This window comes from Dasypus novemcinctus, chromosome 1 (genome assembly GCF_030445035.2).
Source record: "Dasypus novemcinctus isolate mDasNov1 chromosome 1, mDasNov1.1.hap2, whole genome shotgun sequence".
NCBI classification, from domain to species: Eukaryota; Metazoa; Chordata; class Mammalia; order Cingulata; family Dasypodidae; genus Dasypus; species Dasypus novemcinctus.
Window position 1 is genome coordinate 27910231 of NC_080673.1, and position 27073 is coordinate 27937303.

General features: G+C 38.4%; 2 protein-coding genes across 8 annotated transcripts; one reads left to right on the forward strand and one right to left on the reverse strand.

Moving 5' to 3' along the window:
- Positions 1-399: 399 nt before the first annotated feature.
- NPY5R (neuropeptide Y receptor Y5) lies at positions 400-8437 on the reverse strand. Its single transcript, XM_058275667.2, has 2 exons — positions 8094-8437; positions 400-2064 (listed from the first exon to the last, which is right to left on the reverse strand). Exons 1-2 carry the CDS (start codon positions 8274-8276, stop codon positions 715-717), a joined length of 1533 nt encoding a protein of 510 aa, XP_058131650.1. The 5' UTR covers positions 8277-8437; the 3' UTR covers positions 400-714.
- On the forward strand, positions 8057-26821 carry NPY1R (neuropeptide Y receptor Y1). Of its 7 annotated transcripts, XM_058275878.2 has the most exons (6): positions 8201-8443; positions 18169-18205; positions 18324-18431; positions 19709-19826; positions 24131-24979; positions 25082-26821. In XM_058275878.2, the coding sequence occupies exons 5-6, from the start codon at positions 24281-24283 to the stop codon at positions 25532-25534; spliced, it is 1152 nt and encodes a 383-aa protein (XP_058131861.1). In that variant the 5' UTR covers positions 8201-8443; positions 18169-18205; positions 18324-18431; positions 19709-19826; positions 24131-24280; the 3' UTR covers positions 25535-26821. The 7 variants fall into 7 exon arrangements, with proteins under 7 accessions (XP_058132205.1, XP_058131861.1, XP_058132088.1 ...); XM_058276105.2 differs by lacking the exon at positions 18324-18431 and having other exon boundaries at positions 8231-8443; XM_058276222.2 differs by lacking the exons at positions 18169-18205; positions 18324-18431 and having other exon boundaries at positions 8057-8443.
- The last annotated feature ends 252 nt before the right edge of the window (positions 26822-27073 follow it).

The following is a 27073-nucleotide window of genomic DNA, read 5'->3' on the forward strand; positions in this document are numbered from 1 at the left end:
AACAACCTTTATTTGATAGTGTTTAATGTAGTGGTGTAAGTCTAGAAAAGATTTAACATTTATTTTTATTTGTGAATTAATTGCATATTACTAAAACTGTGGGCTATATTGACAGTTTGACCAATTCTTAATATGGTAGGAAATAAACATTTTTCTTTTGTATTTCCAAATGTGTTCTCAATGTTTAAAATTATAATCATGACTTGGGCATACATCTGTTATTGAGTTATGATAGACTGAGAATTCTCAATGTTTGAATAAGCCATCCATTAAGAATTCTGTGAAATAAAAATAAAAAGAATATATATATTATAATAGATATTCCACAACTTTAAAAGTAAATGTTGTTCAGGGAAAATATTTTTTGCTTTGTTATATTTTTGGGCAAAAAATACATAGTTGGTTAAATATACTTTATTTTAAACAAAGTTATAATTCACCCATTTACAAGAAACAAATGAAATAGAAGATAACAGAATTATTTTTAACATAAAATTTTAAAATGAAATTGGATTGCCACTGACTCTATATAACTTAAATGAGATCATCATAACACATTAAAATTATCTCCCATATATTTTGAACTGAAAAATTAAAATCTTTCAGATAAATTACATATGTTAGCAAAATTTATTTCTATTATATACCCATAGTTACTGTGAGTATATTTTAGATGATCCTAATGTTTGTTTTTTTCTTGGCAAACAGTGAGAATTATGACAAATGAAGACAATTAATAAGGACCATTAAATCAGCCTTGATTCCATTATTAAGAAATCCATATAGAATTGGATTGAGACAACAGGACATCATGCCCAACAAATGACAAATGCAGTATACCAACTTGAAATGCCTATTTGAAATAAGGCTATCATTAAAATCAGTTACTACATGGAAAAGATGTAGTGGCATCCAACTAACAGCAAACACTAATATCAGAATGGTCAGTCTGTAGAAAACACTTCGGGATCTCTTTTTTATTCTCGTGATAGAACGGTTAACTCTCATTTCATGAGTGTTTGAGTTTTCTTCAGGTTTCATGTCAAAGCAGATAGGAACCCCTGGTATGAATTTACTGGATGAAGAGAGCTGACTTCTCACAGAACCAAAGTTTTCTATTAGCGTTCCTGAACGGTTCTCTTGAGGAGGTCTTGCTGGAGCAGGTAACACACATGCCGTCTTCTTGCTGTATCTTCTTCTGTGTTTTCTAATGAACGAATAACTCCATCTTTGGCTGCTAGAGAGTTTCACCTGAAGCCCTCTCTTTTTGGATGAATGAAGAGTTAAATTAATCATCTCATTTTCTTCTACTCTATGTTCCTTGTTAGACAATCCACAGCTTATACTCCTGCAGACACTGGTATGACTTACAGTTAGACAAACTAAGGGCAGAATATACTGAACTAGCAATAAAGAGATAGTGAAAGCAATCCTGTAAGAATCAGATGGCCATGACTCGACACATAAATACTTGCTACTCAGCGACTCTGAGTCAAATGTTTCCTGAAGTTCCACAAGACTGTGAAATACTGGCAGGGGAGAACAAATTGCAAAACCTAGTGTCCACACAGTAGCTATCAGGAAGTAGCCATGGTTTGCTGTTAAATTATTAGAAAGAGGATGTTTTATCATGTGGTATCTAACAATGGCAATTGATATTAAAATTAAAGTTGAAACCAGAACTGACACACATTGAAGAAAAGGCATAATATGACACATGACTTTACCAAACATCCACTGATCCAGTAAGACAGATGTCAGTGTGAAAGGTGAACAAAATAGCACAACCAAGATATCAGAGAAGGCCAAATTTCCTATGAGGAAATTTACAATAGTCTTCTGATTCTGCTTTTTCATGAGAGCCATTAAAATAAGTAGATTCCCCAGAAAACCAAGAAGACTTACAAATGTATAGAGCCCAATCAAAAAGTACTGTAAGTCATCTACACTGCTTTTATAGTCATCCCACACAGGAAAACCAGATTTCCGAGTGGCAGCAGTATTGTTCTCTGTGGCAAGTGTCCTGTTATAATAATCCTTGAGCTCGAAATCCATAGTATAGTCCTGCATGAAATAAAAAGACATTAGATAGCAACTTGTAAAAAAAAAAATATATATATATATATATATATATGACCACTATAAATTAATTAAATGGGAGGGATGCTAAATTTTACAATTTGCTCCCAGTAACTTATTAATTTCCAACGAATTCTTGGTGAGCTCTTTAATATTGTTTAAGCACAGTACAAAGATCAGCCAATAACAATTACTGTAAGTTTGTCTCTGATCATTTCTATGATGTATTAGCTGACTTTAAAGTGGCAGATCTTGGTTTTTAAAATTTTTTTCTATTTTTTTTATTAGAGTTAATAGATCACAAGGAACGTTACATTAAAAAAAAAAAAACATAAGAGGTTCCCATATAACCCACTCCCCCCCATCATTTTTGTAAATTGTATTTTTTGATGATATATACATCACACAAAAAATGTTACATTAAAAAATATGAGGTTCCCATATATGCCCCACCTCCCCACCCCACTCCTCCCACTCCAACAACCTCCCCCATCATTGTGGCACACTCATCGCACTCAGTGAGCACATTTTGGGGCACTGCTGCACTACATAGACAATAGTTTACCCTGTAGTTCACACTCTCCCCCAGTCCATTCAGTGGGTTATGGCAGGATATATAAAGTCCAGCATCTAACCCTGCAATATCATTTAGGACCACTCAAAGTCCCCAAAATGTCCGCACATCTCATCACTACTTCCCTCTCCCTGCCCTCAGCAACTACTGTGGCCACTTTCTCCACTTCGATGATAAAATTTCTTCTATTACTGGTCACAATAGTTTTATAGTAGAATATCAGTAAGTCCACTCTAGTCTGTATTTTACTCCTTAATTCTGTGGACCCTGGTATGGTGATGCCCAACAAGGTCAACCACCACACCAGGGAATCAAGAGTGCCAGCAACTGCAAGTAGAGGAATTGCATCCAGCATCCATGTGGAATCTAAGTCCCCTCTTGATCTAGAGCTTGGTTTTTAGATTTATGTAGGAAATAATGTAAGAAAAGGAAAAGAAAAATGAAGAACTACAAAATACCTAATTTATTATAACTCAGTAAGATTTTTCTCTAATGAAGTTACCCAGTACGTGGAGTAGTCATATAATTTTATCTCAAAAATTCCTTAGTGGGGGGGTATATGGGGTCCTCATATTTTTTAAATGTAACATTAAAAAACAAATAAAGACAAGGGGAAAAAATTCCTTAAGTTTTCTTTCCTACCTGAATCAAGACCAAACTTACAATTCATCTGTTCACCTCTCTAAGCCAAATTAAGCATATAAACTCACTAACTGCCCCCCACTGGCGTGGGATATGATCCCTTAATCTCAGCAGAGTTGCAGCCAATACCTACTCTCCACTTCATGGGACTCACCTAGGACAACTAATAAAAGGATGATGATGGACAATGCCCATCCCCCCAAACAGAGAATATCTACAACTGCAAGCAAGCCAGTTCCATCTATCTGCCCAATGATATCTAAGCCCCCTCTCAGTCAGAAGCAGAGTGGGCATCACCACCCCCAACATCCTCATGAGTGAGGAATGAACAAGTATAAGGTGTGAATGCAACTATGGATGAAAGTAGGCTTATCATTATTGCAGTAATGGAAGAACTTGGAACTTTGATATAAAGACAGTGGTCACCAGAGGTTCTGAGGGAAGGGAGAGGGAAGAATAGGTATAACACTGGCCATTTTGGGGAAAGTGGAATTGTTCTGAATAACATTGCAATGAAGGATATAGGTCATTATACATTTTGTCAAAACCTATAAAATTGTGCAGTGCAAAGTGTAACCATAATGTAAGTTGTAGACCATGCTTAGTAGTAATGCTTCAAGGTATGTTCATCAATTATAATAAATGCACCACACTAATGAAAGATGTTGCTCATGGGGGAAAGTGTGGGAGAGAGGGAGTGGAGTATATGGAAATTCCTGATATTTTGATGTAATATTTATGTAATCTAAAACTTTTTAAAAAACAAAGAAAAAAAACCAAAATCATTCCCTGGTCTACTCATTTGGGTATAATCTCCCCTACCCCTACCTCTACCCCTAATGTTCTGCTTATAGTTGTCTGATGCTACAAGTCACAACTTGGCATGTGTTGCTGTTATAATGCATATCAGTCTACCTTATTCATTTATAAGCAATGAAAAGCAGAAACTGTCTCTTACTCACCGTGGTATCTGCTACAACACAAGTTCAGTATTGCAGGTGTTAAGTAAATATTGATGGAAAAAGGAAAAAATCAAACAAAAATCTAATGACATATAGTTCAAGCAGTGATCAAATTTCAGCTCCTTAAATACAGGAACACTATCCCAGGGTCTAGGAGTATAGCGTAGACACTCAAAAATGTATCAAGCTGTACTGTAAAAAGTGTGAACAGACTGCTAGATTCCATGAACTCCATGATCAATCCTCAGTCCTTTGAGATTGGCACATTAGCATGAATTTGGAAAATCCTTGATCAGCAACAAACCAAATTTACCTGTTTTTTTTTTTAAAAGTTAGTTACATATAGATAGCAGTTTTAAAAATAGATTAAGTAAATTTATAGTTTAACAAAAACATTTTATCTTAAATTTAAATGTGAAACTGATATTACTATAACACCCCATCTTAAGTTTTTTTTTCAACTTCAAACAAACTTAATGATGCCACACCACAATGTTACTACTTTTTTTATATGTTAGAAGTTTGACAGTACTACTAGAGGAAACACAAAGTTGCCTTTAACTTCAGTGAGAGGCAAAGGGAAGCCCTCCTTCTTTTAAAAAAGTAAGCATTTTATTATTTAATAAGACTTCCCTACAGGAAATTCAAGACAGCAATAGTTAATTAACTCTGATGAGCCTACAATGTTATAGAGAAGCTGATATATAGGTAGCCAAAAAGCACACTTAGTTCTGGATCTATAACTGGATAATTATCCTTAAAAATATTTATCCTCACATCTGTTTAGATTAATAGGAAACATCATTATCTTCAATTTATAATGTACATACAGGTCTTGATCTAATGAATTTCCAACTATGAAATTCAACTGTGGAGGTTCATTCATTAATAAATAGTTTTAAGTTACGCTTTATTGACAACAGTGTTAAGTAGAATGATAAAGTCATCATTTTGTGGTGAGAAAAATGTTCAAAGTTTAAGCTTTCCACAATTTCTACAAGTGATTCTATATTGACTTACTACTAGAAGCTAAGTACATCCCTTTAAAAAATTAACTCAAAAGCTGAGGATCCTATTCATTCATTCATAGAGCCTAACAACAATTGACTTTGCGTTTGATCTCAAAGTGGTTCGCATGGCCTACTGAATCATCTTACTCATATTACAAGTCAATGGCTACCAGCTACTGCCCTGGATAGGTCCATAAGCTTCTAATCAAAACATCCTTGACTAGTGTTTCTGTCTAATTTCCTGAGTTCTGCTGACCCCCAGCTTGAGCTAGCTTGTTCATGATCCTATTTATACGTATAATGTGTACAGGTTATTTATAACTGTAATCTTGATTGGCTTTTATTTTGCCTTACGTCTTCAAACCAGTATTTACTATGGTCTTAGTCTTTTCTCCTACTTTGTGGTGGGTAGGGAGCTACTGCCTTTTCTATTACCAAGGAAAGGGAAAGAGAGAATTGGACAGTCATTTTACGATGTCTTTGTGTTTCCTTTGGACATGTGTCTGGGATGACATTCATTAAGAGTATAACATTGCTGTCAAAAATATTTTGTAGTAAGGGGAAATGCTGCACAGTATACTGTAATGGATATAATGTGTTTATTTGTTTTTTTTGTTTTTAAAGATTTTATTTTATTTATTTCTCTCCCCATCTCCCCCCTTCTATTTTCTGCTCTCTGTATCCATTTGCTGTGTGTTCTTCTGTGTCTGCTTGTGTTATGAGGCAGCACAAGGAAAATGCGTCTCTTTTGTGTTGTATCATCTTGCTGCGTCAGCTCTCCATGTGTGTGGCACCACTCCTGGGCAGACTATGCTTTTTTGCACGTGGGGCAGCTCTCCTTGTAGGGCATACTCCTTGCATGTGGGACACCCCTACGCCGGGGCGCCCCTGTGTGGCACAGGATTCCTTGCGCGCAACACTGTGCACAGGCCAGCTCACCACACCGGTCTGGAGGCCCTGGGTATTGAACTCTGGACCCTCCATATGGTAGGTGGATGCTCTATCAGTTGAGCCACATCCGCTTCCCGGGTATAATATGGTTTTGAATCTAAAATTCAGAGTGCCGCTAATGTATGTGGTAATACTTTTCTATTAAATTCTAATAAAGATGAGGGAAAATGTCTTAATTATTTTCATGATAGTGACAATGCCTAATTAAGTATGTTCTATATAATGGGTGCTAGTAAATATTTGTTATTAACTATTTTATTATGGGAAAAATCAGAAGAGAATATAAATGCATGTGTACCCAGTGAAATTAGACAAGTTTTAATGGCCCAAAATGAAATTGGGAGGGATTACATATCATATATAGATAGCAATCATGATGGTTTAGGACAAAACTTAAAATTTGGTATTTATTATTGATAAGGCTATCACATAAGGCAACATAAAACTGAAATACCAAAAATATATTTATACATGTGTCTCTACTTAAATGAAAAATTAGATATATCATATTGCATAGTTTTCCACTAAAATTTTTCTATTTTAAAATATGTGTATATAAGATACTGAATTCATTAAATTATAAAAATCCCTGCTTCATTAGCAAGCAAATGAAAGAAATACCATCATGAGTGTTCATTGGATACTGTGAAAAAACTGAGGCCAATGCCCCTTTCCCTTCCTAAATATGATAAAATTCATATATAATTGTAAAGGAAAGGCAGCTTTCATTAATGAATGGCTGAGAAGGATTCATTGCTCTTTCCTTTATTCATTCAACAAACATTTATTGAACATCTAATACACTGGATGCCCTGCTAGGCTCTGGGTGGTATAAAGATGATCAACAGTGTACAGCTTTATGTTTCTATATAATTGTATTACAACAAAATACTTTATTCATATTAAAAGTAATATCATATGTGAACTTCATCTCAGATTACTAAAAAATTATGAAATATAACCAAATAGCATCTGTTTTAAAAATGAAATAGTTGACTGGAAATCTGTTATTGGCTATGTGAAACCTTCGTTATCTCTATTTACTGTATTTAATTTTTCTCATTTGTACATAGTTTTATCTCCCACTCTCAGAATAACCAGGCTGAAACATCAAACCTTAATCCTCTGAGATAAAAAGTGAAAAAATATTTAGTCCTTTATCAAACTGTGGCAAATTTCAAAATACAAGCCTTTGTAAATTCTTATACATTTGTCTAAATCTGAGATGAATGCAAATGGAACCTTCTGAATAGACGAAGTGTTTTTTTTTAGAAAGTACATAATTCTTAAAAGGAATAAAAAGAGGAACTACAGGGAACTCAAAGATTCTAAAAGAGTGAGATTATATATTTAAATAAGGATTCTTTGATAGGATAATTTTCTGCCTTATGAAAATGTACATATTTTTTTCTCATAAAGGATGCCAATCACACCAAAGGAAAAACCAGATGTAATTTTTTTTCTCTAGCAACGGTAAAAATACCAACTATTGCCTATTTTGCTGTGACCCTGGAACAATGACGAGATTCCATATTCCCAAATTTCCCACGAATTATTTTTAAAGCTGGAATCTGGCAAAACTTGACTGGACAGATAAATTCAGCTCTGCTAAGCGACAACCATACAAACATGCACCACCATCCCTTCTCAATTCTAACAGTTTCCCTTGAGAAATCTGAAATTTAAAAATGTATTCCGGGCCGCGAAATTCTGCTGAGCCCTAGGCGATTTTCATGATGGATGGAAAAGTCTGTTCGCTTCCAGTCCAATAAGATGCCTCAGTTCCTTTAAAAGATAAACTAAAGGTCTGCCAACTAGTAGTTAAGAATTCCGTATTTCTGAATTCGAGATATATGGATGCATGCTATTGCTCACATTTGTCATATGAGCCCACTCTGCAAATAGGAGCTCAAACCCGGGCACGCAGATGCCCCCGGGTCTCGGGCCAGCTGCGGGACGGCGCGGCGCGGCAGGTGGACCACGGGAGAGGCGCCCCGCGGGCTGTGCCCGGCGCTCAGCAGAACCCGTCTGGGGCTGACTCCAACCCGGGCACCCCATGGGCTGCAGCTCCCCAGTCTCAGACGCCAGGCAGGCTGCACCCCGGGACTGCGTCCCCAGGGGGGAAGCGCTTCGTCGGTCCTGCCTTGCGCCCCCCGGATCAGACTCCCGCGCGGATCCCTGACCCTCTCTCCGCGGTGTTCGGCCGGTGCCATGGTCCACCCCGGGTGAGTTGGGGGCTGAAGGGTCCTGCCCTACACGAAAAAATTCAGCTCAGTCCCTTCCCCGGCTCATGCCTAACATTTGCCTGTCTGTCACCCAAACTCCCGCTTTTCCAGCCGCCCCGCCTTTGGCATCCCCAATCCCCGCTCTCGGGAGCCCCGACAACGCCCCAGGAGCAGGCGGGGATGGGGGCTCGCCGCCCCGCGTGGACTCGCCGCCCGCCCCGGGAACGGCCCCGGCCCCTCCCTGCAGAGCCCGGCTCCGCGCGGAAGGGGGCGGCGGGGAGGGGCCGAACCCCGTACCTCGGGGCGCGCGGGCCGCTGCAGGCGCCTCGGTTCCGCTGCGCGCTGCCGGGAGCGATCGCTCCTGTGCCCAGGCGGCGGCGGCTGCAGAGCAGGATCTGGAGGTGGCGGTGGGGAGGAGGAGACCCGGAGCCGCGGGGGTTTTAGAAGCGCCTCGGGAGCACGTGACTGTTTCGGGGACCCCCCGAGACCCTGCGCCAGGACGCCTGCTCCGCCCCAGCTTCGACCAAAGCCGGGGCCCCGCGGCCTGCCAGCCCCTAACCCGCCGTTTGGTCTCCTCGGAAGAAGCCGCAGGTCCCCGAGATGGCGTCTAGTCGCCCCGGGTCCTGGTTGCCGGCCGAGGCCAAGTTCGCCTGGCAGGCAGATAGATTTCTTTTTTACTATCCTGCCTGCCAGCTCAGCGAAGTAAACTGGAGGCGTCGTGAACTGGCGTGGGAGTGGGAGTATCTCCTAAGAGCTTGGGGTTCCTGAGGAAAAAAGCTTCTAAAGCCCAGGTCTGGGGGTGGGGGTGGGGAGGGAAGTTCCCCCCTTCGCCCGGCTCCTTCTGGCACCCTTTTGGAGTTGGGAAGGGAGACGTCTTGGCAGGGGAGTTGTTTCTCGGAACGTGCAGGTATGCGAGGGAGTCAGCGCTGATGCACCACGCACCCAGGAGAATGGATTATCCCCATTGCCGAGCAGTAGTAGGTGTGGGCAGGTGGTAGGGAGCAGGAGAGTGAGGTTGAAATGGTTTCAGGGCTTCATAAGTCTATACTAAATAACAAAAAGAAGGCAGGGGGTAAATACAGTTGTCATGGGTTAAAAAAAAAAAAAAAGACAAAAAAATTTTTTTCCTCTTCCTCGTCAACACCGTTTCCAACCAATGTTTCCAAATCTGTACTGCGCAGGTTTGCCTTATTTTTAGCTAGTCATAGTTGACAGGTACTGAAGGCTTCTCCGTGGTGTGTGTGTGTAGGGGATGAGGGACTCGACGAGAGACTTTAGGGAGACGTTCCATATGTCTTTGAAAATAGCCATGCCTACAGGAAAGACTATATTTATTGTGGACTTAAGAACTGAGAACGATTACTTGACACTGTGTCTCTGCATCGCGTGTCTAGTGAGGAGTGAAAATTCTGTGGAGCTGGCGCTCCACAAACTGAAAGGTATATATATCCCTCGGGAGCAATGCGACTTGTAAATCTAATTTCTGGGCAGCAATCGTCAGCTGTTATCCCAGCGGTCAGACACAAATTCTTGTGCTGCTTTTCTGCTGAATTTTAGCATTCAGTCCACAAGGGATCTCTATATGCTGTCATTTCATCAACCAGAGAGTCATCGAGAGCTTTTAAAGACTAGCTCCTACTTTATTCTTTTCCATTTTATTTCTGAAATACTGGTATATTCTCCCTAAAAGCTTAACAGGGTAGGCAGTCTGAGTAAGCCCAGGGTCAGGGGAGGGGAGTGACCATGAAGGATGACCCATGAAAAAACAGAGCTTGGTTCTTAGACTTCTTCACTGCAACCTCTGTTCAGTAACGTGCAACAAATTGCCACTTAAATATCCCTCTTTCCATCCCTTGCACAGCCGTAGCCCGTGCCCTTCAAATACACTGGCTTTAAAACAACTTCCAAATGAACCCCAGCATGATTATCTTTCAAAAAACCAGGCTAAGCTACAAGCTTTTGCATACTGAAAATACAAGGTGAATTTTATTTTTTATATTCCACAAATTTGTTTTTCTTTTGCGGATATGAATCTTTAGGTTGAGGTAATTGCTGGTATTAGAATACGGAAAATAAAAGGTCAACATATCACTGTGATGGAGATTCCGATGAGCCCATCCATTTCCCCTTCCCACTGCACACACAAACACGCAAGCCTCATGAAAAGGAGCCAGAATTTCTTCTTTAAATGTGTTTAAAATATTCAATATTAGGGATGCAGTAGTAAGGATATTATGAACAAATTACTGAGACTCTTGGTCTGAAAAAAATTAAATTTGAAAAACTCTAACAATTATGCTAAATAAAGAGAAAAATAGATGTGTGCTTTATCTTCAGATATTGCGGGAGGAGGGATTCAAAGCTGATCATCACTCTTTGTAGAATATGATAGAGTAAGTTTGTTTCTATTTTATGGAGCAACATTCAAACGGGGAGAGCTGCCTCTGGGAACAGCCGTAACAATGTCCACTTCTGCATATATTTTTTCCTGCTCACTATTTATAAACTGCTCAGTTGGGAAATTAAGTTGCGTCTTGTGTGTGTTGCAAAATTAAAGTGGCTATTTCCCAGTTCCCATAGTTCTTTATCAGTTATGAAAGAAAGATTATCTGTAAAGGTGAAAGTTAAAGATCAGTTGGGACTCCTAAGACAAATTACTGAAGTATGAAACACTTTCCAATGACTGAGCTAACATTTTACTGAGGACCATGTTTGTTGCTTTTGTCAGTTATGACTGCATTTTTTTTTAACAAAGTGGGCAACTGTACTCCCCCCTCCCCCAGATGACTCCCTTATCTGTTTGATCATTGTTTTTGCTCCGTTGTCTGCTAATTGTCTGTTTGTTTTTCCTTTGGGAAGCACCAGGAACCAAACCTGGGAACTCTCATGTGGGAAGTAGGCACTCAAGTGCTCTAGGCACATCTGCTCCCTGCTTATTTGATTTTGCTAGTTGTCTGCTCATTGTTCTTGCTCGATGTCTGCTCTTTGTCTCCTCATTGTTTGCCTTCTTTAGGAGGCATTAGGAACCAAACCTGGGACCTCCCATGTGGGAGGTGGGCAGTCAACTGCTTGAGTCACACCTGCTCCCCACTGCATCTTTTATTCTCCTTCTTCTTTTTATTTCTGCGCCCCCTTTGTGGCTTGCTTGCTGTCTGCTCTCTGTGTTCATTCGTTACATGCTCTTTTGTGTTTTTGCTTGTCCCCATTTTTTGTTGTTGTGCCACCTTGCTGAATTGGCTCTCTGCAGTCCTTGCGGACAGGGCAGCGCTCCGCAGTGTGCGGGTGAGTCTGCCTTCACGAGGAGACCCTGGGACGCGAACCCAGGGCCTCCCATATAGTAGATGGGAACCCAACTGATTGAGCCACAGCTACTTCCCCCCCACTGCATTTTAATAATAATAGCTAGCATTATTGGACAACAGTTATTAAAGTGCTTTGATAGCAATCTCAATTAATATGTGATATTGATATTTTAGTTGTAAAAGTAGCTGAGGAAGGGGTTAAATAAAACATAAAAAATACCATTTTTTTATTTGATGCATTTTTATCTGAAAAATTTTGTCATGTTAATTAAGAATAAATATTTCTTTGTCCACTGTTTCTATCATCTGAACTCTTAACTTAAAAGATGTGGAAGGGATCATTACTGCATATTATCAGAAGTATTTTTATGATGCTTTATGCTACATTGATTTCTTTGAAATAGTAATAGTTTGTCATACGTACCAATATTTAGGACTTAAAACAAGGAACTAACAATGCAAAATATATGGAATTTTTTACAGTAACAAAAAAGCTATTAAAAAAGTAAACCATAACCAAATGTATTATATATACAGAGTCATTTTCCTAGGCAATTCAATAATTTTGATGACATAAAGGGTACTACGAACATTTCATTACCTACTTCTGATAAGCATTGTGCTCCTTAAGCAACACTTTATTTCTCCTTTTGATGCCCTAATAATTAAACCATTAAATATAAAGCAGTGACTGATTTCTAGATAAAGTGCACAATTCTTTTTTTAAATAATATTTTCCCATACTAAAAATACATGCAGACATATATGTGAAAAATATGTATACAGTTATAGAATCAGATATCACACATGTATTTTCTGGACACTTGTCAGAACACTTGGGCTGCAGTCAGGCTTAATACCAAATTAATGGTGTGACTTTAGACAAGTCACTTGTTAGGCTTAGTCTTTACTTTCTTTCTAAAATGAAATGTTGGAACTAGCAAATCTGAAGCACCCTTTGAACTCTGAATACATATGATTTTATGCCATGAACAAGCACTCATTACAGGCATATATTTAAAAAAAGAAACTTTTTGGATCTGCAGAGAAATATACAATGGTCACAGACATTGTCTCTCCTCCATATTACAAAAAAAAAAGAAAGTTTCCCATTATTACTATGTTGCTTTCTTCCCCAAAGCTAGTAATAACTATGTAATTATATTTGATTCAGTCTTTCAGAAAGTTGTAGGTATCTTACACAGCAGCAAATCATTATTTAATTATTGTATTATTTTAAAAGGTTGTAGCACTAGATTTATGTAAAAGAAGAAAACATTGATTGCTTTGGAGACATAATATTATAATATATAAATATGTACATAGGCCTTACATTCTTCTCTTTTGCACATAAAAACTTTTCTCAAGATGTGGTAATGTCAGTAAGTACCCTCAATATTATTTTTAAAGTCAATTTCTATTTCCAATCTAGCTTTTCAATGGTTAATATTTTAAATCTAGTTATAAGTCTAAATATAACTTGACTATATTTAAGTGGAAATTTTTTGTTATGTTGGTTTATTTTGAATAGTCTTTAAAAGGAAAGGTTAAAGAACTTTTTAAAACCTGAGTTCCAGAATCAGAAGTTGATATGGTTGAATAACATGCTCTTCAAAGATGCATCTATTACCATAGTCTTACTTTTATCAGTCTCAGATTATTCTGCTTTTACAAGTTATTCAGCAGATAGGAAAAGATGAGACCTTTCCTCTAAAAACATTTTTTTAAGGTTTGAGATGAATGAGTGGGCTTGGTTTGTGATTTTCAAAATTTCTGTAATCACACTCTATTCCTTGCTTTTCCAAATTTCAACCTTTTTTCAGTATCTGTGATATAGCAGATATTATTTTAGGCTGCCAGTTTCAAGAGATTTATAAAATAGTCATTGACTTCTGGAGGTCACAGTGTAGTTGTAAATCTGTGCAAATAAACAATCAATTTAATGTAAATTCTGTGCTAGAAATAAACCTAAAGTGCTGTGGGAGTATAAATAGAAAAACAAACTGATTCTGTAGGCAGGAGGTGAGATGATGGAGAGGTTTAAGAGAAGGCTTCCTAACTGAGAAGATACTTGAACTGCAGTTTGAGGGAATGGGCAAGAAAGAAGAGAGGAATAGAATGAGTTTGAGAGAGAATATAACATTCAGAGAAGCACAAATAGTTCAATAAGACTGAAGTATATGGAGAAAGGTGGAGGTTATTTTGAAAATGTTGCTCAAAAAGGACTTAGTTTGCACTTTGCCTGAAGGATCTGGAAAGCAACAATTTAAGCTGGGAAGTGATTTGATTGCACTTTGTGGAAAAAACTGGTGTCCTGGAGAACATTTAGGAGAGAAATAAGTAGAACTTGATGGAGCAGAAAGAACATATCTGAAGGATTTTTAAGAGGTAAAATGTATGGGAATTTGTGACCAATTGGATTTGAGAGCATGAGAGTCAGAAATGCTTGGAATCATTATTCTATTCTATTCTATTCTATTCTATTCTATTCTATTCTATTCTATTCTATTCTATTCTATTCTATTCTATTCTATTCTATTCTATTTTCTATTCTATTCTAATAAAAAGTTGTAAACTTACAAAACAATCATGCATAATGCTGAATTCCCACACATCACCCTTCCACCAACACTTCACATTGTTGTGGAATATTTGTTACAGATTATGAAAGAATGTGATCAGATTATTACCACAAACTATGGTGTTTGGAATAAGTCTTAAGTTTTGACTTGAAAGAATGGAATGATGATTCCAATTGCAATCACTTCTACCAGCTAGGAAACCTGAGCGAGATCTATATTTTCGGGAGCTTTGTGGTTATAAGCATCTAAGGCTGTAATCAATGGAAAACAATATGATTATCCAGAAAGAGTGTAAAGATTACAAATGGGATCCCAGGGAAAGAATCCACTAAGAAATAGATGGAGATAGCACATTCTGGGGGAAAGTCTGAAGAATTGTCAGTGAGGAAAGAGAATAAAAGCCTAAAGAGTAGAGTTAGTGAAGACAAAAGAAAAGAAGGCTCCAGGAGTGGACAGTATAGTTAAGTGAGTCAAGTGGAACATGAAGCATAAATATAAAAAAGTCTGAAATATGTCTGTTGGTCTTGGCCATTGGTGCCCTGGGCAGAAGCAGTTTTAGGTGGGCCTTATTTGAAGAGTAAATGAATGCATAGTATATGTACATTGTTCTTCCAGAAACTACCCAGTGATATCAGGGAACACTTCATGCTGCCTTTATAAAGTCTGTAACTTTGAGATTCATTTACCATTTATAGTATGGCATAGATTTACTGGAAGCAGTTTTCTTTCTTGATGCTTCATAAAGTAGTGTTGCAACTTACATTCTGTGACATTGCAGATTCAAAGAAATGTAGTAGGTAATTCACAGAAAGAAGGAAAATCCAACCCTTAATCAGTTCATTGTATATGAACCCATTCACCAATATGCTACTTCATGGTAAATTCTAACCCCAGTGTACTTCCCCCTTTATCATTATAATTTACATTTTGGTTTTTACTTGTAGTATTAATGTGTATCAAGAGTCTTCTGAGGGAAGCGGATTTGGCCCAGTGGTTAGGGCATCCGTCTACCACATGGGAAGTCCGCAGTTCAAACCCCGGACCTCCTTGACCCGTGTGGAGCTGGCCCATGCGCAGTACTGATGCACGCAAGGAGTGCCCTGCCACACAGGGGTGTCCCCCGCATAGGTGAGCCCCAAGCACAAGGAGTGCGCCCCATAAGGAGAGCTGCCCAGCGCAAAAGAAAGTTCAGCCTGCCCAAGAATGGCCCCGCACACATGGAGAGTTGACCCAGCAAGATGATGCAACAAAAAGAAACACGGATTCCCGTGCTGCTGACAACAGAAGCGGACAAAGAAGAGCACGCAGCAAATGGACACAGAGAGCAGACAACTGGGGGTGGGGGGGGGGGGGTGGTGAAGGGGAGAGAAATAAATAAAAATAAATCTTTAAAAAAAAAAGTCTTCTGAAGGATAATTTATGATAATTTACCTGTATCCCATCCTGATAGCATTTCAGGAGCTTTAACCCTTGCAGTAGAAATTGGTCAGGAACCCAATAAAATAATTAGAGTGTATGAATTCCAGTAGTAAGCATAATGACATACTTTTAGCTAGACAATTACTGAATCATGGATTTTAAGGGCTAAGCCAAATCATAAAGATTTTCCTGGTTTGTTAGATGGTTAACAACTTAGTTCTACAGATTTAATGAGTAGATCCTATCTTTCTGCTTAAATGACAAATCAAAACTATTACCTAAGAGAACATGAGAATAGGTCATTAATTTAATTCTCCTAGTCATGAGTTACAGGTCAAGCTGTTTTCAAACTTGAGAAGAAAATATACAGAGTTTAAAAACTCCTCTCTTCCTAGCAAAGGTGAAGTTTTATTTAGTTTGAATCCCCCATAGGAGAGTATGCGTGTAACTTTTTCATTTGAAGTAGGAAAATTATCTTGAAATTGGAACAAGGATCCTCTTTAACATTTCTTCTGAGGAATTCAGATTACCTTGCTTATTTCACACCTGCTGTAAGATTACAGTATAAAAGTACCTTGTGATTTTGATGATTATACTATGCTTAGTTTTCCTAGTTCACAAATTAGAAAGAGTCCTTAATATTTCTAGAGAATTATATAGCAGATAATTTTGTTATTGTTACTGTTGTTGAATATTCAGAACTTCTCTTTGGACCACAAGAGACAGAGAAAAAAGTCTTTGAGAACAATGATCATTCAAAGATTGGTATTTATTGTTAATATCTCAAGAATGTAGTTTTATAGCTTCACCTTAGGGAGCAGATTGCACCAAAATTAAGTTAATAAGGTAATAAAATACAATGGCTCCAGTACTTGAGGCATTCTTGCAGACATGCTTTTATTAGCATTCCTAGAATACAGAAAATATAGTACCTAATTAGTTCAACTTACTCTCTCAAATCCAAAATATGTGCTGATATAACAAAAAGTTTTATATTTCAGTTGTACTTCTTGCAGCAGGCTAAAAATAGTGAGTTTGAAATGTCTTCCTTTAGAAAGACAAAATTGGGGGCAAACTTGCTTCTAAGAACATAATGTGACTTAAGGAACTGAAATTCCTAAATTGTGCCTATTTTCATCCTTGGTTAAAATGCATGTATCTCTCTATATATATCAGCTACATTCTGTTATTTTACTCTGTTAGACCATTAGTGGGATGCTTAGTTACCCTTATATGCTCATATTTTATGATTTTACACTCAATACATTTATTACATGATCATGATATTTTAATTCTTGATCATAATCCGTTTTCAACTATACGAAAAATGTTTCTAATGGCAAATATTTTAGAAAGTTTACTTGGCAAACAAAAACCAGATAGTGTGCCTCACTATCTATATAAACAAAAGCATATAGAATACTTTAAATAGTTTTACTCAGTCTAACAAACAGAAGGAGAAAACATTTTTTAACAGTTTAGATGAGTCTATAAATCTTAAATTTTATTCTGATTTTAGTTCTAAGACAGAATGTAACCACCATTGTTTTGTAATAAAAACCTTTGCCTGTAACCTAACCTGTGTCCTGTTTTTGTTAGGAAGACTTTTTATTTTTTTGACAGTTTGATTTCCAAAAAGTTTCTGTCTTCTACATCAGTAAATAATTTGTGTATGAATTACACAATTTGACTTTTCAAACTAAAATAGACCCAGGTAAAACATATGACATTGTGTCAGTAATTAGCCTGGTACCTCTGGCGCCACCACAGTTTTGCCACCATCGATGGACACTGTGTACATTCCATTCTTTTCTTCGTAACGTTCAATACTTTAGTAGATTAAGCACTGAAGAAATTGCATTGACTTCTTTCAACCACCAGGGAAGTGTTCGTTCATCTGATCACCTAAAAAAAAAAAAAAATTAGCTAGTCTCTGGGAATAAATGTGATTCAATGCATTTTCTTAATGGAATGAAATAATTATTAAGAAGTCAAACTACCTCACCCGAGCTTCGCTCCTTTTGCTTTTTTAAAGATATACTCTTTGTTCACTTATAAAATGAGGAAAACCTCAGCACAGGCGTGAGAAATAGTTAAACATCACAAAACAGAAAGAAAAATAACAACAAACAAACCCACACACAAGAACAGATTCGTGGCACCATTGCAGTGAATTTCATGTTTCCTCTTCCAGTAAGTAACGATCTCTTTTATTCTTGAGTGGGGCAAACGCTCGAGCTTTTCAGCGGTGTATAACTTCGGCCACAAGATGGCACTGACCTGGAAACAAAGAAAAAGACGAGCGCATTGACTTTTTGAAAAGCCTGGTGAAATCGCCTCTCTTTCCCGGAGTCAAGGACTGTGCAAGGATGAGTATGTGTCTAACAAGGCGTGCTTTATGTTTAATTGCCTTTCTTTCCAGAATTCCTAGGCAACGCACTCCCGAGGCGACACCAAAGGTGAGACGCTCGTGGGGGGAGCTTGAAGCGCTCCTAGGGGGGCCGCGTCACGTGCTGCCGGGGTGAAGTGGAGTTCGGCTGCAAGGGGGCGTCTCCTCGCATCTTCCTCAATCTTTAGGATACGAGCCCGAGAAGTGCCAGCCGGTCTTTCTCCCCACCCTGTTCCTTCCCTTACCCCGTTTCCTTCTCTAGTAAACAGGGACGAAAAGGACGAATCCAAGAGAGGGTAAGTCAAGTTTACGCCTTTTCAGGGACTTCTGAGAAATCTCTCGTTTGATGGGGTGAAAGGTGGGAGAGGAAGGACAAGGGTTCGAGAGTCCAAAACTGACTTTGGGTGTACAGAGGCGGGGTGTGGAGTCAGCCTCTCCGCTCAGCTCTCAGCGCCCAGGGCGCCCCCGAGAAGGGGACAGACAGTCCCCGGGAGCGGACGACAGCCCCGGGACCACCGTCTAGGGTCTGGCACCGACGCCGGGAAAGGCAGGAGGTGTCTTTTGGGGAGATCGCGGCTTTCCCACGCTCGCTCCCAGGGATTTCTAGAGGGGGTTCTAAGTTCTTTCTTTGGGGTGTCATAAAAACGCTGGGGAGGTGCCGAGGTGCCTCGCTCGTTTTCCTCGCTCCTCGTTCGCGTTCGTCTGGAGCTGGCCGGGGCGCTGCAGGGGGCGCGCACGCAGGGGTTTCCGCGGAGCAGCGGGAGGGGATGGAGTGGGGCGAGGAGCACTGGCGGGTCGTCCGCCTTCACCCTCCTCCCGCCGCGGTGGCCTCCGGGGTCGGCGGAGGCGCAGGCCAGCTTCGGGAGCCGCGGGTCTCTCCATCCCCTGCACTTGGCGTTCACCTCCTCTGTGCTGGAATCGGGTCCCGCTTCTCCAGTGCTGGGCCCTTCCTGTCTGTTGCAGCGTGTTGAGAGAAAACCCTGAGCAGTGTCCTCCTGTTTCCGTATTGTAATTCATGGAACTCTGGGGCTAACCTCAGAACGCGGATAAAGGAGCTCGGCTGGGTTCGGTAACTTCCCGAGCGCAGGGAAATCTAGAGGCGGGTACAGATAGGGAGTGTGTCTGGACGTCTCATTTTGCTTTAGAGAGCACAGCGGTTTGCGCTGCCCACCTAGATGTTGTGAGAAAACATAACTCGTGGGTTGTCACATATAGGCAGAGGGACATCCAGAGCTTGCCTGTCAGGACTGGAAAGGAAAAAATGTAGCTGTCAGTCCCAAGGCTCCGGTGTGGTTCCCTGGTGGGACAAGCAAGAGCCGCTAGTTGCTTGCCCATGCTTGACTTAAAGAGTGGTTTTCGGTGGCTACTGCTTTTTTAGTCTTTCCTTGCTGTTTTTAGGCAGCTGTCTGTTGAACAAACCCTCCCCCGTGGGGAAGGAACAGGGAATTATGTAACTGGTTTAGATAAGCTAGCAGTAAAATTGGGAGGCTGTATGTAACAAGGCTGCAGTTTCTTTTCTAAAACAAGTTAGAACTGTTAATCCTGAGTATGCGAAATAATTTATCTGCTGCAGGTTATGATCAGAGAGCTGTCTTATCAGGTAGTAGAAGCTCTACGGACAGCAAGCAGCAAAAGACCGGCGTTCTAATTGGAAAGAAGAAAATTTGAGGGCAAATTTGTCTACTGGTGATGTATGTCCTGTTTCTATTTTGTCTTTAAATGCACATGACAGCTATACTGAGATTTAACAGCTTTTAATTTTGCAGCTTCTGTAGTCGCATAACTTATTTTAGAAGTACATAATGGAATTAGTAAATACCAAACTTTTGCAAAGATAAAGTTGGTAAATTCTTTCCTGTTTACTACTGTTCTTTTCCTGACACAATTATTTTTCATTGACATTGTACAAAGATAAGCTAAAAATATACATTTTATCCAATGCAAAAGCGTTTTCCCCAACTGGGATGACTTCTGAATGTGGTATTAGCAAGGGAGGCTTGCAAACACTTTTTTGGTTTTAAACAAAGTTTGCATTTCTGTAGAGCTAAGTCAAGGTCTACTTAGTAGGAAAACTACTATTCTCACAGGCATGTCAATTAAATAAAATTGCGAAGATCTCAGAATAGAGTTGCAGTATCTTGACCTAAACTCTTCAAGAAAGCTGTCTTTGTAGCCCATACCATAAACTGTGATAATTTAATAACTACTTGCATTAATTCCCATTTGTATTGAATTTTGTCAAAGTTGGTCAGTGGGCATAAAGTTCAGAGGAAACCTTTCTAGTTTTCTTCCTTTTCACTGCAAACCCTTGGTCCACAGCCTCCATTATCTCTGACTTGGATTGTTAACACTAGCCTCCTAAAGAATCTCTCTTTCTTTCCTCTCCTTCCTTCTTAAATCTGTTGAAAACAACAGCGAGAGTAAAATTTTAAAACAAAAGTCATATCACTTCACCTCTTTGCCAAAGACTTTCCAGTGGTTCCGCATCTCTGAGAGTAAGAATTAAAGACCATACTGTGGAATACGGCCCTGCTCAGTTTGTGTCCTCTCTCTTTACCCTGCTGAGTTCATTTACGACTAGTGTCTCCCTTATTTACTCCACTTCTCTTTCCTGTTTAGGAACATTGCAGCTTCAGAGATTTTATATTTGTTTTTCCCGCCACATGGAATGTTCATCCCAAGATATCTGCATGGCTTTCTGACCCACCCAGTCTTAGGTTTCATTCAACTCACATGCCATCTTTTTCTGTCAGTCAAAGGCACCAGTTTCTTGCCACCCAGTAATAAATCGCAACTCCCAACAATCCCAGTCCTCCATCGCTGCTTTATTCCTCCTAGTATCATCTAGTACACTATATCATTTGCTAATTTATTTACTTATTTTTCTTTCTTCACCCACTGAGCTAGAAACTCAATGAAGGAAGGAAATTTTGCCTGTTTTGGTCACTGTTGTCTCCACTAAAACCATGCCACAAAATAATCGTTCAATAAATAATTTTTAGGTGAATTAATTTTCTTTTAGAAACAATGCCTTTTTTCTTTTTACAAAATGGAAAAATTTCCCCTATATATCTGACTTAAGGGAATGTCTGTTGTAATTAGCAATTATTTTGTATGTAAAAGTACCATGGTAGAACTGAGCTATTGATATTAATTCAAACAAGTATCTACAATCTCAACCATGCATCTACACCATTAATCAACTCATTTTTATTCTGAATTTAATATTGTGAGGCACTCTGAATAATACACAGTCCCTACTGTTGTGCTGAAAATAAAATAGACTTAAAAGGGGTGTGCTAAGTAACTTTATTAAGCTAAAGTTGGCATTAATGCAGGAACAGCACCAAAAGAGGTTTCTGCTCAAAAGTTTGAGTTGGAGGAGCAGCTTATATGGCTGCTTGAGACAAAGGGAACGTGTGGGGGGGGGATGGAGAGGGTTAAGGGCGACATGACTTATGCCTGCTACACATTTTTCATGCTTTCCATGCATTCCGTGTATGAAGCTGTGGGGCTGTTTGAGCAGGGTGCCCTTGAGGCCAGTTCATTAATTAGCAAGCAGGATGTTGCTGTAAAGTTGTGGCTCTCTGGTGAAGATCAACAGGCCTTGCTTTGCAGCTTGAATTCTTTGTTATGTTTTTCTTCTCGGGCTGGGGAAGGGGGTCTTATCAGCATGGCAAAGGATTATTGCTATGTCAGCTTGCTTCAGTTAACCTCTGTTTCTTCTTTATAACTCACTGGATAAAATGGAAACTCAAGCAACTTAAGATGGTTAGTAAAATGATTTATCATTCCAATTTCACACTACCTTAAAGAGTTTATAACATTGTATTATTATTATTGAGAGGAGCCACCTGAAGATTTGAGAAACTAAATAGGACTTTGAAAGATGGGTAGAATTTGGATTTGGTGGTGAGACAGAGAAACAACATCTTGCAAGAGGAGTAGCAGGGGTGAAGATGCAGGAGTAAAAATGGGCCTAGTGCGTGTGGTGGGAACTGGGGCTAGACAGAATTAATTGGAAGGGAGCATTCACACTGGAGTTTGAGCAAGGAGGTGGGGTCTTAACTGTCAGGCTGAGGAAAATACTCAATAGTCCACACCTCCTGTGTCTCCTAAACTCTCCTTATGCTGGTGAACACACTGGCGGTATTGGTGACAGGGAGCCATGAGAAGCTGTAAAGGATGTGTTTTCCCACCATCCTGGTTTTAATTTAAATAATGGAGGAAAACAGTGAACTGGTAATAATGTTACATATTTTTATAGTAACTTGAATATGAAATATGATGCTAATTTTTTTTAATTCTGAAGGAAGTAAGAATTTTTTGCGTATTACCTGCTTCCTCAAGGTTTGTTTCCAGGTCCTAAAAGACACAAGCTCATTCTCTGGGTCTTTGGTATTCTTGAGAGAAAAGTGTGTACTATGGAAAGTATTAGGGAATCATACGTAGAGGAGGGGAAAGCCGTATTTCAAGTGGCGTTCATAACTGACATCATTCCTTTGCATTCCTAGTCTTAATACTTCATCCTGACTTATCGATAGCAACCCTTATTTTTATTCTTCTTCAGTTTTACAAGGTCAAACTGTAGTTTCAAAATTTTAAAAATGACCTGTATTCTAGAGAGCAAAAACACTCAAGGAAAGGTTCATTGGAGGCTTCCCTTGAAAGGCAAATGCCTTTTTGTTCATTAAATTTCTTACTTTTCTTTCAGTAGAAGTAAATCTGCCTGATCTTCTTTATTGTTCTCACAAAAGAAATAAATAAATGGAATTCAGTTACTTAACACAGGCGCAATGACCTGTTAATTAACATAAGAAATCCTATCTCATATGTTTACTTAGGAATTTAGAAAAAATTAGAAATTGAAAAAAGGGCTTTTAATCTCTACAAGACAGATGTCTGAATAGTCTTGTTAGTAAATTAAGAATATTTATATCATAAATATATATTATATATATATATAATATATATTATATCATAAAAATTACAGCTAAAATTTAGAACCCTGAATTGGAGCTGCATACAGTCTGGTGGGAGAGGAGTGTTATTTAGGTGAGTAAAAGGTTATTTATCCTTTGAAAGCTTCTATTAATAAACTCAGAGAATCTGAGAAAGCTTCAGAGTCATCCAATTCAATCTCCTACACAGTGCAAGAGTCCCTTACAGTGTGGTCTTTCATGCAGCGCTTATTAAACTTTTGAATATGGAGCACTTGCTAGTTTTGCAAGCAGTTCATTCTATTTGATTAAATGTTTGTTCCTTACATTGACATAAAATTTGATTTAAAAAATGCCATCTCTTGGTCCTATTTGTAACTTATGTAGTACACAGAATGTTTTAAACACTGACTCCTATTCCATAGGCACCCTATTCAAATATGAGAAGACATTTATATCATTCCTACTAAGTGTTTCATAGATTAAACATCTGGTCCTTCAGTAGTCTCACATAGGATGGCAGTTTCTGGCATTTCACTGCATTGATCATTGCCCTTTGAATTTATTTGTGCAAATTAAAGTCCGCCTTACAGAGCAGTATAGTTTATGGTGGAACTATTACTACAGTTGACTTCTATACTTTGTTCTTCCATTTCTACGGAGTAAGAATTTGGAATTTGGTAAAATTTTCTGTGCTGTGTTTCTGGTTAAGTTGCATCATTTTATTTTAATCTGATTAAATTGTTTGTTATACATTCATGTTCTCACAATGTTTAGGAATGCACTGGTATTGCCGTTTATACAAGGCTCCAGGCATGGGATTTTCATAACTTATAAGAAGAGAGTATGCTTTGTTGAAATTCAATATATAAGCCCAATGAAAATTATTATGGGACTTTTCTTTTTTAAAATGTTTGCACTATTTCAGCTTAAAAAAGATTTTATGCAAATTATGTTTTGTTTATTTCTTTAGGTGTCTTCACATTAAAGAATACAATCATTTTGACTGCCTCCAATAAAATTAGTGATGCAACAGATCATTTTTCTCTTTACAGATTGTTCAGTACAAGGAACGAAGAATTCAGAGTAATTTTGGTAAATGGATTCCACTATGGGGAATAAGAATAATCTGAACATTTGAGCTGCTTTGAAGAAACACACCGTCCATTTGTCTAAAGTAATTTTTAACAACCAAACCAATCAAAATGAATTCAACATTACTTTCTCAAGTTGAAAATCGTTCAGCCCACTATAATCTTTCAGAGAAGAACTCCCAGTTTTTGGCTTTTGAAAATGATGATTGTCATCTGCCCTTGGCCATGATATTTACATTAGCTCTTGCTTATGGAGCTGTGATAATTCTTGGGGTTTCTGGAAACCTGGCCTTGATCATAATCATCTTGAAACAAAAGGAAATGAGAAATGTTACCAACATCTTGATTGTGAACCTTTCCTTCTCAGACTTGCTTGTTGCGATCATGTGTCTCCCCTTCACATTTGTCTACACGTTAATGGACCACTGGGTTTTTGGTGAGGCGATGTGCAAGTTGAATCCTTTTGTGCAATGTGTTTCAATTACTGTGTCCATTTTCTCTCTGGTTCTCATTGCTGTGGAACGACATCAGCTGATAATCAACCCAAGAGGATGGAGACCAAATAATAGACATGCTTATATAGGTATTGCTGTCATTTGGGTCCTTGCTGTGGCTTCTTCTCTGCCTTTCCTGATCTATCAAGTGTTGACTGATGAGCCATTCCAAAATGTAACACTTGATGCATTCAAGGACAAGTATGTGTGCTTTGATAAGTTTCCATCAGACTCTCATAGGTTGTCTTATACCACTCTCCTCTTGGTGCTGCAGTATTTTGGCCCACTCTGTTTTATATTCATTTGCTACTTCAAGGTAAGAAGACTTTTCTCTCACCATTTCGATTTTTACTTTCTTTCCACAGAATTCCTCTTTAAATAAGTGAGTCTAATCAAACTCATCTTTTTTACTCCATAGATATATATACGCTTAAAAAGGAGAAACAACATGATGGACAAGATGAGAGACAATAAGTACAGGTCCAGTGAAACCAAAAGAATCAACATCATGCTGCTCTCCATTGTGGTCGCATTTGCAGTCTGCTGGCTGCCACTCACCATCTTCAACACTGTGTTTGATTGGAATCATCAGATCATTGCTACGTGCAACCATAATCTGTTATTCCTGCTCTGTCACCTCACAGCAATGATATCCACCTGTGTCAACCCTATATTTTATGGATTCCTGAACAAAAACTTCCAGAGAGACTTGCAGTTCTTCTTTAACTTTTGTGATTTCCGGTCTCGGGATGATGACTATGAAACAATAGCTATGTCCACCATGCACACAGATGTTTCTAAGACTTCTTTGAAACAAGCAAGCCCAGTCGCATTTAAAAAAATCAACATTGATGATAATGAAAAAATCTGAAACTACTTGACGCATGTGGTCCCAGATGACATCTGTTTGAAAACAAGCACAACCTGCAACATGTTTTCATTACCTGTTCTCCCAAGAAGTGGGGTTGAAATCATTTGGGAAAGGCCAAGATTTTCTTGTTTTGCTTTTTACTGCTTTTGTTGTAATTGTCATTACATTTGTGGATTGCATTTGGAACAAAATGTACAGACTTTGGAATCTTCTGGCAATAGCTTTGACTAGATATCTTTGGAATGCTTTTTTTGAATTTATGCCTATAAAAAGGCTTCTATGTCATATTTATTGGAATGAAGTTTTGAAAAAAATTATTAAAAACTGTGTTTAGAAGCATTAGCCATCAAGACTCTCATATAGTCTGTCAATAGATTGGGCCAACCTGACATCATTCTAGTCTGTTACAGAGATGACAGCTTGTGAAAGCAGCATTTAGGATGTGGAGCTGAAAGAATCTATGTCTTACATATTTAAAGTCTAATGTCATCAAGGAGTGATCTGCATTATTTTAAAACTTTTGAGAGCAGATTTAATTTGCTCCTACTTGATTACCACTTTTGATAAGACAACAATGTGCAAAAAATGCTTCTTGGCTGTGAATATCACAGGGAATTGGGCTACCCACAAGAATTAAGTGGGAAAGCAGTATCCAAGCTTCAAAACTACTTTGGTACGTGACAACCAAAGCATTTCAGTGTAATTAATTTAATTAGCCAATTATTTAATAGTATTGCTGCAAAAAGTTGAATAATATTCCTTTGAATTGATAGTCCGACCTTTTCCATTTTTTACTCTTCAATTTTATCAAACTTTCTAGCATAAATATACTTGTGATTCAAAAGGTATTTCTTGCTTGCAATATATAGAAACACAAAGCTATATTGCATATATTAGTGCCTATATCATAACTCATTTTTAACTTTCAAAGTCCATTTTTCAAAGAAGGTGATACAAAAGTACAATTTTAAAAGAATGTCCACCTCAGCTAGCAGGGATCCATATCTGAAAACTGAGAGCACGTCATATAGCCCATGTTACCTTGTATAAACTAAGTGTACGTTTTGGAGTCTTATTAATAATGCATTATGTAGAGTACTGATGAGTTGTGTTGTGTTTGTGTTAATTTTCTTAATTCTGTGTGTCTTATAATCATCACTGAGTCTATTATGGAAATCATTTGGAAAAGTGATGATTTAAAGAACAAGACATCTTCAATGTATTATACATAGTATTAAAAGTGTTTGATTTCAGGACAGACATTAAACTTGTTTTTCCTTTTTCTGAGGAGGTCTCTTTGTCTCTCTCTTCAGCTTTATTTTTTTGTTCCATGATTTCCCTGCCATGACATTTCCACAGCATCTTGTATCTGGCCTCTAATGAAACATTCTACCCTCTGATGTAACTACTGATGTCAGGCTCCTGCTCCCTGCTAGATCAAAATGTTTTTGAAGGCAGGGACTGTCTATTTGGACTCTGTCTGCAGGACATATAACACAATGCGAGTACTGGGAAGTTTTTCAAAAAACATTTAATGAA